Genomic DNA, 16,122 nt, shown 5'->3' on the forward strand with positions numbered 1-16,122 from the left:
ATTAGTTTTCCTCATAATATCAGCTTTTATCATTTTTAATTATTACAGTACTAACACTACAACTGTCTTAGGCTGAGTTTTCATGGTTTTCTAAATGGTTTTCCAAACCTGCTAGGTCGCTACAAGTGAGTTGGTTATTCAGAACCTTTCTGAATAACACGAAGGCCATTTTGATCTTTTCTGTCTTCGGTTTCACTGTAACAAAACCTTAAGCAAAAATCATTTCAGCTTCCTGAGCAAGCCAAATTTACAGGAGCTGAAATGGATAATCTCTTAAATCCTTTCCAGTTCTAAAATTATGTAAGTCAATGGATAAAAACAGAAATTCAAAAATAGGAAATCTTTAGTCCAAGCTTTGTGAAAAGAATATAATTTACAACATAAAGCTGAGTACTAAATGACAGTCAAATGCTATTTTATCATGCAAAGATCTAAATTTTGTGTCAGTGAACAACTTGAACAAGATGTTATAAAATGTTTTTCTTGCATTACGGATTATTTGCTGGAGGAAAAGTTAAATTTTTATCTCCCAAAAGAGTTTTCATGCAAAGACCCAAACTAGAATTAAATAAAATTTTATACAGAATTGCCCCCTAAACTATTATACTGAAGTGAAGAAAGGGGAGGAAAAGCTATTGGTTTCTTACCATTCTAGTATCTCCTAGGTTAATGCCAGGATTTGCATCAAGGTCAACTGCACTCAACCCAGACCGAAAACAAAATACAAAATTAAAGTACTGAAGCACACACACAAATATATTTTTTAATAAGTTAACATCTTTCTTGCACATGAAAAATAAAAGGATACCTTTCTACTCGATGTCATCTGTTAGTTATCCTATTAGAAAGATATTTCAATATTAAATACACTTCCCTATTGAATCACCCACAACTCTGGCTGCTGTTGTCATCAATTCTAGCAGCTAAGAAAACTCAGTATATTATAGCCTAAAATGAAAGCTTTTTATATGAGTAATTAATTTTAGATTCCTAAATTTTTAGAGAAATTTTTACTACAATTTGACAAAATATGTAAAAAAAAAAACTAGCCTAAATTTTTCTCAAAGAGAATAAAGCATAGAGGGCATAATGACAGTGATAAATTTATTCAGTATGCAAGGTTTATTCATCCAATTATCTATGCATTAAAAGCTACTATATAAGGTAGATTGGAAGGATAAAAGTAGAAAAGTGTTTAAGAGCTAAAAATATCACATTTTTATAACACATTTCAATGATCCTGAGAAAAGAAGCATCTTTCTTAAAGTGGCTCAGTGAGAAATAATTCAGAGCAAATGATTCCTAGCCACTGGCACCATGGAATTCTTATTTTAAATATGTCAAGAAATATACTAATTATTCCCAGCTGTGTGACCCTGGGCAAGTCACTTGACCCCCATTGCCTGCCCTTACTACTCTTCTATCTAGGAGCCAATACACAGAAGTTAAGGGTTTAAAAAAAAATATATATACTAATTACAAGGAATCCCACTGCCACCGCCTCCCCTCTCCCCACCCCACCCCCGCAAATTTAGGAAATAATTTAGGAGAGCGAATTTGCTTTTCTATTACCTTCTGTAACTATTTTAAATTAGGAGGAATATCAATCTATCATGCTAATAAAGCTAATAATAATGTTATATTCTAGAAACTTGAAAAGGCTAATAATTTAACAATTGTAACTGAAGGAGAGCAACCTTTCTAATATGGCAAGACAATGAAATCAACATTTAAGACTTAACTGACCCAGGAGATTAAGGTTCAAACAGTTGACTTTGCTTCCTGGTCTTCTAAGTATAAAAAGCACTAGGAACAAGGGATTCCCTAGGCTACACCTGTGAAGCATTCATGGTAAATGCAAAGACAGGAGAGTTACATCCACATGAATCAATGCTGTAAACTTGCTGAATAACATTTCCATGCATCTGTTAGTAAATTTCCTTTTTGGAGATGCATAAGATAGTCTACCATTGTTTCACTTTGTTCCAGTCCCAAATCTGAACACAAAGACTGATATCAGTCAGGGCTGGTCCAGGTCATTTTTCCACAGATTTCATAGTAGTATGAATAAGTTCACTTCAGAAAAATCAATTTGTTAATGGTAGTGAATACACTTGCATATAGCTTCTTATGTTTTTTTAAGTATGAAAGATGTATTATAGAGTAATTGAGTACAAATTTCTTTCTGAAGTAGAAAAACATCATGGTAAATTATTAAAATGACCCAAAAAAGTCTGAAATGAGAAACTGTTTTAAGCATTTATATCTTACCTTCTTCATCTTCTCTCATTCGAAGTCTATTCAGTCTCTTCTGCTGCTCTCTCAGCAATGCCTGTTGCTGAATCTCTAAGGTTTTATCATCTCTTGGAGACTCGGGATACATATGTCTCACTTCAATTCGTGTTTCAGAATCTGGCATAAGAAATCAAATATTTTATATGTTACTATGATATTTCAGGAATGGACTGAAAATTTCATTTTAAAATAAGCTAATATAATTATATGTTTGGTTTAGGATAATATGAATGATAAGGAATATCCCTATGATCCCTTTCTGACAGTTACTACTTCTTTGGAGAAATTCATTATGTATTCAACTTTTGCCTACTCTTCTGTTTTAAGTTTTGGGTTTTTTTTAAATATTTACCTTCCATCTTAGAATCAATACTGTGTAATAGTTCCAAAGCGGTAAAATGGTAAAGGGCCAGGCAACAGGAGACAGTGGAGGTTAAGTGACTTGCCCAGGGTAACACAGATAGGAAAATGTCTGAGGCTATATTTGAACCCAGAACCTCCCATTTTGCATTGAGAGTTCTGATTTTCAATCTAAATCCATTTCTAGTTCCTTATTTTAAGAGTTTCTTCTTTGAATATAGGTCAATTTTCTTTCATGTAATAATACTTGTTCTGAGCATTTTTTCCTCTGAGGTTTTACTAATTCTTCCTTCTGTTTTCACACTGCTCTCTGTTGGTTTATCTGCTTTCAAGCTAGGTTCTTATTCAAGTTTTCTCTCTTGATCTTTTGGTCTTTCAGCTTTTCTTCTGTATTCACTCTCAGTCACATTTGGGTCTCATCAGTCTTTGGTCCTTTCCATCCAGTGTGCTGAGGCTGAGCTAATAGGTGTCCTCAGTCTCTTTGTACTAGGAGATTTGAGGGTTGGTCAGGTTTGGGTCCCTGCACTTTGTAACCTCCAATGGGAAGAGGACTGGCTTTAGAGGAGTTCCCTTTCTCTGAGGCCCAATAATTCTTTCCCTCTAGGTCTGTAGCTCTGAATGGTCTATGTATGTATGTATGTATGTATGTATGTATGTATGTATGTATGTATGTATGTATGTATGTATGTGTGTGTGTGTGTGTGTAGGTAGGAGCAGGGAGGAGAGGTCTTCCAACTTATACTCATTTTGCACGGCTTCCCCCTGACTAACTGCCTCATCATAACTCACCACTGCTTTTCTTTGTATAACTGAATAGAATTAGTATATTAGTATCTATAGATCAAAAGGGCAGTCTGGACAAGTCATGGCAACATACAGCCCAGCCCCAAGTCACAAACCTGAGAGTTCTCTCTCTAGGTTCAGGGAATAGATTAAAGGACCTAATATAATTTCTTTTTTTTTTTTTAAACTCTTTAACTTCTGTGTATTGGTTCCTTGGTGGAAGAGTGGTAAGGGTGGGCAATGGGGGTCAAGTGACTTGCCCAGGGTCACACAGCTGGGAAGGGTCTGAGGTCAGATTTGAACCAAGGACCTCCCGTCTCTAGGCCTGGCTCTCAATCCACTGAGCTACCCAGCTGCCCCCAACCTAATATAATTTCATAAGGAGTTCCATATATTTTACAAAGAGAAGAAGCTTTCATTTCTCATTTTTAGAGGACATTAAATAAAAATGCTAAGTATTTAGTATTGAATCTATAGAATTTCAACTGTATATCGAGTTTCTAATTTATCATGTGGTTTCAGCTTTAGTTACACTATATCTGGTTCATAATTCCTTTCATCTGAGGTTTTAGGATTAGAGAACTTTGAAGAAAACAACTATTCTGTCATCTTGTTGATCAGCCAGCTCTGAAATTCCAAAGAGGGTAGTTTTTAAAGTTCTTGGACATAAGTAGATAATGTCTATGTATCTACTTAAAGAAAACAATGTCTAACTTACCCATGTCTTTAAGAATATTAAAGTCACGAATATTCTGAATAGTAGGATCTAGACCCTTGGAAGAAGGTCTTCTGACTGGAGCTTGCAATCGAAACCTGGCCATATCAAATATATCCATGGGATACTTTTCCCTTTTCCTATGGATGTATTAAGATATAATAGTAAATATAATTCTACATAAGCAAATAGGGTGCAGTGTTTAAATTCCTATACTACAAGCCCTTGAAAAATAGCTTTAAAATCATTTATACAGTTTCTTCATATTTAAAATTATATTGAGTAAGGCTATGGTATGTAACATATCTACCAACAGGAAAGTGTGAATATTAGTGAGGGGATGTTTGTATTTTTTTAAAGATAATTAGAGAAAAAAATTTCTTTTACAGAATCGTATCAAAGAATGGTTACATGATTATATCGTAGTCAGTCACATTTCCATAAAATATAAAACATATATGTAGATATGTAATAGTCTAATCTTAAATGGTTGGCTAGTAACATAAACATTATTCCTATCCCTTAATATTTATCTTTTATGGTAGTTCTACTGTATAATATAAACACAAAACTTAATAGCCATCCACCAAAGATATCTATGCAATTACATGCATAGAAAGAGGCCAGAGACTAGATGACTGGCTATTTCTTAAAAAGGTGGGGCAGTCATTCCTCAATATATTCTTCTCTTGTAAACAAGAATATTTATGTCATAATTTCCTTATCCTATCCCTCTTAATCTTTGCCTTTCTGTGAATCACCACACTGATTAAAGGACACATAGAAGAACAATGTGGAAAATGTATCACAAAGTTTTACCTGATGCTTCTTTCATCATCAACATCCACATATAGCAATTTCCCTTGAAGACGCCTCTCTTCACTACGAAGCTGTTTCCTCATTTCTGATAATTCATTTATTACATTTTTTTTCTCCTCTGTAATTTTTCCATTGGTATATGAAAAAAACAAGTTAATTAGGACAAAATGCTCTCTCAGTCTACTTCAGAAAATAAAAATCTAGATTGGCCAGCTAAAATTTTAGTTTAGAATAGACTCTCTCTTTCTACTTTCCTTCCTTTTTTTAAACCCCTTACCTATCTTAGAATCAATACCTAGGCAAAAGAGTGGTACGACCTAGGCAACTGGAATTAAGTGACTTACCCAGGATTGTGGAGATCTCTTTATCATCTCTGATAATCTGATGACAGTTTAGTTGATAAAAAAATAAGGACAGGACAAGGGAAATGTCTTTTACCTCATGCTTCCAGCTCTGGCTCCAGGAGCATGGAGTTTATTATATATATTTTCACACAAAGAACACAAAGAAAAACTTACAGCTCATGGTTACAAATCACACAAAAGAAAATCCTTGGAGGCTTCAAAGTAAAGATAGAACAGGGTCCAAGGCCGAATTCTAGCCGCCTGGATATCAGCAAACAAATTCTGAGAATCGTAACTATATTCTATAGATATCATAAATGAATTGAGTCTTGTATTTTTTATAGGGAGGACTGTACTTGGATGGAAGAAGTCCTGTCTAGCTCTGACCTTGGCTGACTTAGGAATATTCTTAGAGTTTATGGATCTTAATTTTCTTGTAGAGGAATTGTTAACCCAGTAACTGCTGCTTTGTTTAAAGCTTTCCAATGGGACATATAATGTTATTAAGAAAAGGTGTGGATCCTGAAAAGGAGTCAAAAGAGGAGTCTCAGATGTTCATCTATTTAAGACTCTGTTTCTCTTATTGGCCTCCCACATAGGATCATACAGCTAGGAAGTACATGAGGCCAGATTTGAACCCAGGGCTTCCCATCTCCAGGCTTGATACTCTATTCCCTGAATTACCTACCTGTCCTTAAGACTATTTATTTCTAATGCTAGCACTAAATGTATATATGCAGTACAGAAGCATATTGGCAATATGCCTTTCAGGACATAAATATGACCACTTATACATTAAGAAACTAACATCCTAAAAGAAAGGTGAATTGGTGTGAGATTAGAAATAAATTTAAGAAAAACAAACACACATCCTAAAATGAAATATGTAATTAACACCTACCATCTGCACGGAGCTGGTTTTTCCTAGCAGGTACTGGAGGAGACTTCACTCTGGACTGTGGACGATCCTATTTAATGCAAACATATCAGTGATAAATATACCTGTCTTGTATTTATTTTTGGTCATCCATTTATCATTTCCCCAGTACTTGTCCTCCTAACCATACAATTAAGAGTAATTATATGTCAACCTGGTTTTTTCTTGTATAAAAATTGAGATTTCCATCTGTATCTGCCACCTAAGCCCATTCTTGTACTGTTACTACAATTATTCTCAAATAGTCACAGCTGAAGAACATCAAGACTTTCCCCTAATCTGCAGTTTAAGCAGCTGTTAATGAGAAAAGAGCATCATGGATATTTCTGCTCAGGGTAGGAACCCAGAAAGTCTGTGGTCAGCTGCTCCTCTGATCAGGGCATGAGGAAGATTGAATACTAAAACATATAAACAATAGGTATGAAGGGTCTCATTGAAAGGCAGTTAATATCTGTTGAATGAATGAATGAAATGAGGGAATATTTGCCTTTCAGCAACTACATAAGCCTACAAGGCTCAGGAATGTATGTCAACTCCAAGTTGGTTAAAAAAGGTTGACTTACATGAAATTGTGGATAGAAACATGTCAAATTCAAAGTTTATTAATACAGGTTTTAATGCGTTTTTTTTAACTTTTAATAACTGATGATACTCATAGAAAAATAAGGAAGAAAGACTATATGAGAACTTTATCACTGACACAAAAGAAACAGTGACTACAAATTATTTCTTCTACCCTAATGCCCTTTAAAGCAATCAATAGTGAGAAAAAGTTGGAGTCCTGATTTAAAAAATAAAGAAAAGATGGTGGCACTGTAATCAATGGCCTAAAATGAAATGGCTTATAATAAACATAAGAACTATTTGAATAGCTCTAGCAATATTTTAATGCTCACCAAAGCAAGAAAAAATGTTTTTCTCAGGAGCATAGATAAAAGGGAGCAGGACAATGCTTCTCTGTAAAATCTTGTTTGAGCTAATAGTTTAAATTTATGCACTGTGTACCATGATTTACAATCAATCCTAATAATAAATTAATATATCTACTAGTAATTAAAGGTCTAAAAATTTAACTCAGCAATTTCATAACCAAAACATTTAACAGTATTCCTCCACTCCATTCCAAAAACAACAATTTCTAATACAATCACAATTATTGGTAACAATAAAGCATACATAAATGACAGTAGTTTCAACTGAAGGAGTTCTCTGCACTTTGCCTTTGAGTAAGTTCTGAAGAGCAGGAACCACAGGAGAAGGTGGTCTAGATTGCTGAAAAAAAGTACATATGCTTTTAAAAAGTGAAGATTCTTATTGTTTGTCTTAATAAAATGCTTTTCATCAAAAAGGTAAAAAACATGCTATGAAGGACAAAATAAATCAAATATGTCAACATACATTTATACAACAAAGAATATTAAAAAACAAGGATATAATATGCTTTGGAACAAAAAAGTTAGGTTTTATATCAAACTCAAGTGTAGAAAATAGGAGTATCATAATAATTTAACTTAATATGCACTGTTAAATTTTATAAGCTATAATTCAAAAGCCCATGATTATTCTATACTTAATGAATTTGAAAAATGCAAGAATTTGACAAACACAAATGCTAAATAGTAACTTTCCCAACAACATTAATATTTGTTTTAGTCAATTTTTAATTAACAGCAAATTAATTACTACACTCAATTTTTTCTCTCTCTCATATTTTAGCATTTGTACCACATAAAACACTTCTGCTTCCATCATCTATCTGTTTTGTATATTAGGATCATTTGGTTGAGACAAAGAGCCTGAATAAATCATCATTTCTTAGTGCCAAATTTTGCTTGGAATATGGAATAAACTCCAACTCCTCCTTGGCCAGTGGCATGTCAAGGTATGGAAATGACCCTGGGTTGTTTTAAAGCTGTATGTCCACAGTCAGAAGTTAGCTAATTTTGGAGAGGTCCATCAATAGACAGCAACTCCTAAGAACTACCAGGAACTACCTAGATTTAAGAATGATGAGGATGGAAATCCGTATCAGTGGAGAGCTACCCACATCAATGAAGTCATAAATCCTTATCTTGTATTTCAATTCCCTATTAATTCTTCTGTTCTGTCTTTTTCAGTACAAGATCAATCATCTTCCTTAAGAGTGAAAACAGAAAGAAAATAAGAGCTGAGTAGCTCAGCTTTCTCTGTATCATCCCATCCTATTTTATTTTCCTCAACCGTCCTTGACAGCCTCAGCTCACTCTGAGTTTTATCAAAGCTAATCCTATTCTTAAAAGCACCGCAACAATAATGGAAAAAGAAAATGATAAATGCTGCAAGGGATGTGGGGAAATTGGGACACTACTGCATTGCTTTGAATTATGCCCAAAGGGCTATATAAAACTTTATATTCTTTGATCTAGCAATACCACTACTAAGTATATATCCCAAAGAGACTTTTTAAAAGGGAAACAATTTGGATCTTATAATTTCAGAAAACACATGTAGAAAACTTATTACATGTAATTGGGAAAATAAAATATTTTTGAATTAAAAAAAGAAAACAAATAAAAAGAAATTTTAAAACCTTAAAGTATTTACACAGATCACTATATTAGGCACTGAAGAAATATAAAGAATATATAAGATCTCCTGCCCTTGTGGTGTTTATAGTTCAGTAGACAACTTCTGAAATTCTCTAAGAATCAAAGTTGTATAAATCAAATAATATTCTAGCTGCATTAAGAGGCCTAGCTTGTGGGGCAAAAAACAAACAAACACAAACATGATGTGAATTCAGTTTATAGAATATGATCAAACATAATGCATTTGTAATATAAATTCAAATTTCTTAAATCAGGGCACATCTGTAATTAGACTAAGAGCGTGAGAGAAAATAACTTTCTAGAAAAAGTTCCATAGTCATAGATCAATTGTCTCAAGACAGCTATCTCACTGAATCATGTGCCCCTGGACACAAAAGGAAACAGGTAAAATGACTGTGAATGACTAAAGATAACCTTAGTAGAAGTAATAAGACATATTACTACCTCAAAACTTATACCATACTGACCTGAACCTGCTGCCCCATCTTCACACAGATTTGACAGCACAAAGCATATGTTGCCCTGACACTGGTCTACCAAGTCTTTTACAGTAGTAATTTCATTGAAGAAATTTTAGTATGAAACATACCCTGATTATCTGTTCTCCAACTGGTTTTTGTCGTTCATAATAATGTTGAAGTTGTAAATCATGCTTTTCTTCTTCTTCTTTCTTCTTTCTTTCTGCCTCTTTTCGTCTTTCTTCAGCTAATCGTATCAATTCTTCATTTTTTACTCTTTGCTATAAAGATGTTTTTAAAGGTACAAAAATAAGATAAAGCCTAAGAAATCATCATTAATAGAAAAATTCACACACTAAGGCACCCAACCCCTTATGAATTTTAATTCAACTGCCTGAAAAAGGTCAATGAAAACTTATAGCTTCTTTCAAAAAAAACAAGTCTTCTGTATTAAAGCTTTAAAACTATATTTAATATTGAACTCACAGCTCACCAAAAATTAATTTTGGCTTTTAAAAATTTATTTTTTCTGATTCAAATCACTGTCTTTTTCCTTAATAAATATGTTCGTGACACTAAGTCTGTACATATTTAAATAAGTAAATGTTAATTCAGTATTTTCTAAAACAAGCTCCAAAATGACTCTTACAGATAGCATACATCATACACCAAATACTTCTTTTCAGGTGAAAGCTAATAAAGATTTAAATATTTCTAGTTATGATTTTTTAAAAAGTTGATTAAAATTGGTACACCTCCTCCTCTTTCTCCCTTTTCCTTTCTTGTTCTTCTTCATATTCTTGTTGAATTCTGGCCCTCTGTTCTGCTAGACGTCTTTCTTCTTTCTCTTCTTCAAGTCTCTGCTTCTCTCGCTCTGCTTCCTCCCTTTGTTTCTTCTCCTCAATCTAGAGAACAAACCTAAATATGAATTTTTTACATCTACTGACCAATGACAAGACTATATTTTCTATCATTCTGTAAGTTATACAATCCATTCCTAACCCTAGTCATTATCTTTGGTTGTCTCATTGTACTCATCTACATGCCCTCTAGGTAAAATACAAAACAAAATAAAAATCTGAACTAGTTTTGCACTGACAACCCTTTCAGGTAAGTGCCATACTTTAAACTTCTCACCCTTTAAACATGCCTCCATGATTTTAAGTGCTAAATAATCTGCTGCTGTTTTGTTATTTTTAAACAATTTAACCTCAGAAAAATTTTAAGGGCTATAATCCTGCCCCCCTATGCTTGAGTGTACCCCCAGGACTACTACCCCTGGGCATTGTCCTCATCACTTTCTGTGATTACAGCTATCATCCCTATACAGTTCTAGACCTGCACAGCCAACTGCCTATTAGGCATCTCTACCTACATCCTATAGACATCTCGAACTCAATATATCTCTTTCTAAGGTCCCGATTTCTATTCAGATACTATCTTTGTAATCATCCCAGTTGTTTCTCAACCATGAAGATTCTTATCCAATCAGTTTTCAAGTTGTGAACACCTCTCTCACACTTAGCCCCTTCTCTACATTGATAGTACAGCTTGCCTTAATTCTAAGCTTCAATAGCCTCCTAATTGTTTCCCCTTCTTCCAGTCTCTCCCCCTCTCCAATTTATCCTCATGAACTCTTGGGCAGAAAGTTGTTGTTCAGTCATGCAGTCATGTCCAACTCTTCATGACCCCATATGGGGTTTTCTTGGCAAAGATACTGGAGTGGTTTGACATTTCCTTCTCCAGTGGATTAAAGCAAACAGAGCTTAAGTGACTTGCCTAGAGTCACACAGCTAATGAGTGTTTGAGACCAAATTTGAACTCAGCTCTTCCTGATTCCAGGTCCAGTGCTCTATCCACTAAGCCACCTAGCTGCCTCCAAAGGGTATATTTAGCAGGAGTTAAATGGAAGCTTGACTGAAGCAGATGGTTCAAAATAGGACGTAAGTTGGGAGATAAGAGTGAAGATGTGGATTGGGATCAGATTGTAGAGTCTCAGATGACAGGCTACAAGAGTTTGGCCTTTACCCCAAAATTCACCCCTTTTCTAGACTTCCCCATTACTGTCCAGGGCACCAATATCCTTCTATTCATCTAGATCAGTGGTTCCCAAACTTTTTTGGCCTACCACCCCCTTTCCAGAAAAAAATATTACTTAGCGCCCTGGAAATTAATTTTTTTTATTTTAATAGCAATTAATAGGAAAGATAAAATGCACCTGTGGCCACCACTGCTCCCATGGATCACTGCAGCACCTACCAGGGGGCAGTAGTGCCCACTTTGGGAATCACTGATCTAGATTCTCAATCTTGGCATCATCTTAAACTCCAAAGCTTAAACTATAACACCCCAATTCAAATCACACATCTAACAGTTAGTTGCCAATTTGACCTTCTCATCTTCACAACACGTCTCCTTCCTACAACTCCTATAGCCACCACTCTACTTCAGGTCCTCACCACTTATTTCCTAAAATACTGAAATAGTTTCTTGTTTTGTCTCTCAGACTTTAAAATCTCCCCACTTTAATCTATTTTTGACAAAGCCACCAAAGTAATTTTCCTACAGGACAAATGTAATGCCCACTGAATTAACTCTACCATCTCCCTATCACCTCAGAGATCAAATAAAACCCCAATATTTGACATTTAAATCTCATCCATTCCTACCTTTCTGGCATATTTATACATTATTCTCCTACACAATCTAAAATTTCGCCATACTGGCCTACTTGTTCCTCACACAAACCATATTCTTCCCTCATCTTCATGCTTTGCACTTGCTGACTCAGATGCCTGGAAGGCACTCCTGATTTGCCACCACCTTGTGAAATCAATCCTTTTATTTCCACTTAAGACTTACCTTAAGTGTTATCTACTGTGGGAGGTCTTTTCTGGTTCCCCAACTACCAGTGCCATGCCTTCCCTTCCAAGGTAACAATGTCTTAAATATACTTTTGTATGTACATGTTCCTTCCACAATTAAAATGTAAGCTCTTTGAGGACAAGGACAATTTTGTTTTCCTTTTGTATTCATATCATCTGGTTAATAAATGTGTGAGGATTGACTGATAATTATGAATAGAGAAGCCCTAGATCTCTTTTATCATGGAAGTGACATACAGTCTAGGAGAGAGATAGAAGAAGAAAAAGAGCCTAGAGTAATAATAGTGAGAATAGAGAAGGAAAGATGTGGGATATGTGCATCAATAGTAAAGCTCAGGTTCAAAATGAAGTATGAAATTTTAAAATGTATTATGTTATTATGGTTAATTTCTAAGTTGGTTATTTTTAATTCTTGATATACTTTTTAGAAACCATGGTAGCTAGGTCTCCAGGTTTTTCCACAAAAATTTTTCTCATTCATAAAGTAGCTAAAATGCCTTATCTCAAAGAGAAATAGAAGATACTACACTACAAATCAAATCTATCTGTTATTCAAATATTCTTTATCTTAAATGTTAATGCTTAAGGAAAAACAGGAAGGTGTGGGCAAGTAACAAGTAGAAGGATGTGAACCAGAATAGACCAGGGAGGAAAAGAGATTTCCTTGAGATATTTGAGCTGGAGTTAGAAGAAAAGGGGAGTTAATGAGGATATTGACAGTACATGTGAGTAAGAGATTTCACAAGCTGAAATGAAATTAACTGATATTATGAACAAAGACATGGAAATTGTAGGGAATACATGTTTTAATAAATAGTCATTCCAGAAACTAGGTATCACTTTGACCTAAAGGTGGGAAATAGGGCAGTATGAGGCAGAGTTGAGGGAGGTGAGTAAGGAGGAGCTTCATATCATACACAGAACTCGTCACTTAGACATACTGGATAGTTGGATTTCTCATTGGAGTCTCTATATGTGTGTGTATTTCTACATATATATCTTTATATATATGGATGGAGGACATACATATTCATAATATAAAAACACATACCAATTTTCCTATTTTCAATTACACTTATCAACAGGCAGTTGGGCATGTAATTATAAAAAATAAGTTGAAAATCATTCAGGATTTATTTAAACACTTAGAAAACGAAAAATGATGTTGAAAAACTCAAATATAGCTGATTTTTCAAGTGGCCAATTAGAACCTTTTTGATCTCATGAAGTGAGAATTTTCATCAGAACATTATCTAATCTTGAAATTGCTTGTCAACTTCGGGATGGAAGAGGGAAGAGAGGAGGGAGACAGTATGAATAAGGTAACCTTGGAAAACTTATGTATAAATTTGTTACTTGAATAAAATAAAGAAAAAATTTTAATAAATAGTCAATCAAAAAAAGAACATTATCTAATTTATAATTTGTTATAGGATAATTCAGTTGAGAATGACAAAAAGAGTATGTATGGCCCATTAAATTGCTATAGCAATAAACATAAAAAAGTAATCTTTTTACAGTATTAAATACAAAATGAACATTTTCCCATATACTGTTTATATAGTCAATAAACTATGTACACAAAATATTTACATGTATACATGAAATGCTCCATGCATAATGTTACTTTATATGTATTATGTAAATTATTATTATTTTATTACCCCTTAAATGTAATATTTCATAGATATTTTAGAATGAAAATTATTTGACATCAAATATCTACATAACTTTTTAGAAATATATATATAAATAAATTAATTTTATTATATATTTTGGAGATGTGTAGCTAAAAAAATTTACCCAAAAAAAGGTATATTTCACCTGAAAACGAAGGAAATTCTTGTATGCTTCTTGCTGTCTAATCTGAAGTTCAGTTAGCGGCTCACCAAAAATGTTTCCACGGGCATAAGGAGAACTCTGTGTACCTAAATGAGCTTGAAAAAGATATTTTGCAAAATTTAAAATTAGCATATGCTCAAACAAAAAGTTATTTTAAATACAAAGGGAAAAGGATGAAGAATTTTCTAAATTTCTCTTTTGGGAAAATATATTAAATTTGCCATTCCAGCAGCAAAGAAGTAATATAGCAAGAGGCTAAAATTAAAATAAACTTAGGTCAAAATGCGAAAAATGAAGGAAAAGAAAAGCCACAGTGAAATGTAAATAAAGCCAACAGCTGAAACAAAAAAACACCTACATAAAAAAAGATCCAAAAAAGAAAAGGTAAAAAGAAAAATACTATTAGGCAAAAGTTATCACTGTAGAAAAGGCTTTTTAAAAGAGATATTATGTACATAAAATATACATTTGGATTCTGATGAAAATGAATATCCTTTATTTAAAAGGTGACTCAAATGGTTGAGATTCTCTTATGTAATATATGTATATGTATATATATATATAATATATGAGTTATTTAAAATTACTAATTTAATTGTGATCAATCTAAAATATAAATTCTACCAACTATATATCAAATAAAATTGGGATTATTCCTTTTACTCTTTTCTATAGCTATAGATTTTCTATAGAAAACAAAAGGTGCTTCTCTAAATTTAGGTGAAGAATGTAAAAAAATAAAAAATAGTATCATATCTAATTCAGAGCAAAAAAATTTTGACATGGACTACTTTAAAAATAGTGTCATCATGCCTTTCCAAAAGCTATTTTCATTTCATTTGAAATCTGACTGCACCCAAAATGGATTTCTTAACCAGTCTCTGTTCAGTCTTCTAAGCTTCTCCATTATCTAAATTTCTCTTAATCATTTGGTTTTGAACATGTTAATTACTTACTTTGCCAGTGAGCTAATATTTTATATTTTATATTAATAATTTATTGTATATTAACAATATATTAATATTGCTTACTTGTCTGTATGTTTAAACTTAACTAAAGTCAAAGGTTAAAAAAGCTTTTAAAAATACTTTATAAGTAAACAATAAAAAATGAAATTATTAGCAAAAGAAAAACCCAATAAATTATCAGTCACTTTTCTGACTGAATATTTTTTTCATATTTTCATCAAGAAGATCCTCTTGAGCATTACTCTAATGAAACTGAGAATATTTTAATTAAGCTCGCTGACAAAACATGTACTGTGTCAACCACCCTGAAGGAAAGGATTAAAATTCGAATGACATGGATAGAATGGAAAAATAAGGCAGATATAGACTAGAAGGAAATTTACCAGAGAAGTGTAGGACAAGTTACTTGGGACAAAAACAAACAGTAAAATACAATACAAGGTAAGTAAGTCTAGCTCTATTTAAATAAGGCCAAAAAAAAAAAAATCAACAAACAAAAAGCAGGTCCCAAGATAAATATTAGCCAACAAGACTGAGAATCCAAAAATAAGACTACAAAGAAACTAAGAAGAAAGCTTCTTTGCAAATTTTGTTGTTATGATATGGAATAGTAAGAGGAAAACCATAAAAATAATGAAATTTTGGGAAGTAGGCCTGATGCAGACTAAAAATATGGGCATATCAGGTTGTTTTTATACTTTAGAATATTCCTTTTGGGGATATTTTGAGTTCTCCTACATCTTTCAAAAGTGATATTATGTAATTTATATCATAGCATAAATAGGAATTATTTCTACCATTGTGATATTTTTAAAATAATCTTTGTTTAATGAATGCAATCTATGAATGAAATTTTTTAAATTTCATCAAAATACTTTAATTCTATTGATATTAAAGACATTTAATACCTTTCAACTAAAAAGTGAAAAAAGTATACATTCTAGTACAGGGGTTTACATATAATAGGCATTCAATAAATGTTTCCAGAATTAAATTTTATGGAACTTGTGTTTTAATGTTTAAGCTGAGTGTAAAGGGAAAACAGAAATTTAACATTAATCCCTAAGTGGTGATAAGATAGTATAAGAATAAAGGGGGTCATACAATTAAATTCCATTTCACTAACAG

General features: G+C 33.0%; 1 protein-coding gene across 1 annotated transcript in view; it reads right to left on the reverse strand.

Moving 5' to 3' along the window:
- Positions 1-16,122, reverse strand: part of CSPP1 (centrosome and spindle pole associated protein 1) — a 123,767-nt gene that overhangs the window by 20,245 nt on the left and 87,400 nt on the right. The window contains exons 19-27 of the mRNA XM_044665951.1: positions 14,009-14,121; positions 10,055-10,204; positions 9,431-9,580; positions 7,430-7,525; positions 6,218-6,284; positions 4,973-5,090; positions 4,157-4,293; positions 2,272-2,412; positions 648-694 (exon numbers count right to left, since the gene is read on the reverse strand). Coding sequence (XP_044521886.1) covers positions 648-694; positions 2,272-2,412; positions 4,157-4,293; positions 4,973-5,090; positions 6,218-6,284; positions 7,430-7,525; positions 9,431-9,580; positions 10,055-10,204; positions 14,009-14,121 — 1,019 coding nt within the window. The remainder of the gene's footprint in view (positions 1-647; positions 695-2,271; positions 2,413-4,156; positions 4,294-4,972; positions 5,091-6,217; positions 6,285-7,429; positions 7,526-9,430; positions 9,581-10,054; positions 10,205-14,008; positions 14,122-16,122) is intronic.

The sequence above is a fragment of the Gracilinanus agilis genome, chromosome 1 (assembly GCF_016433145.1).
Source record: "Gracilinanus agilis isolate LMUSP501 chromosome 1, AgileGrace, whole genome shotgun sequence".
In the NCBI taxonomy this organism is placed as follows: Eukaryota; Metazoa; Chordata; class Mammalia; order Didelphimorphia; family Didelphidae; genus Gracilinanus; species Gracilinanus agilis.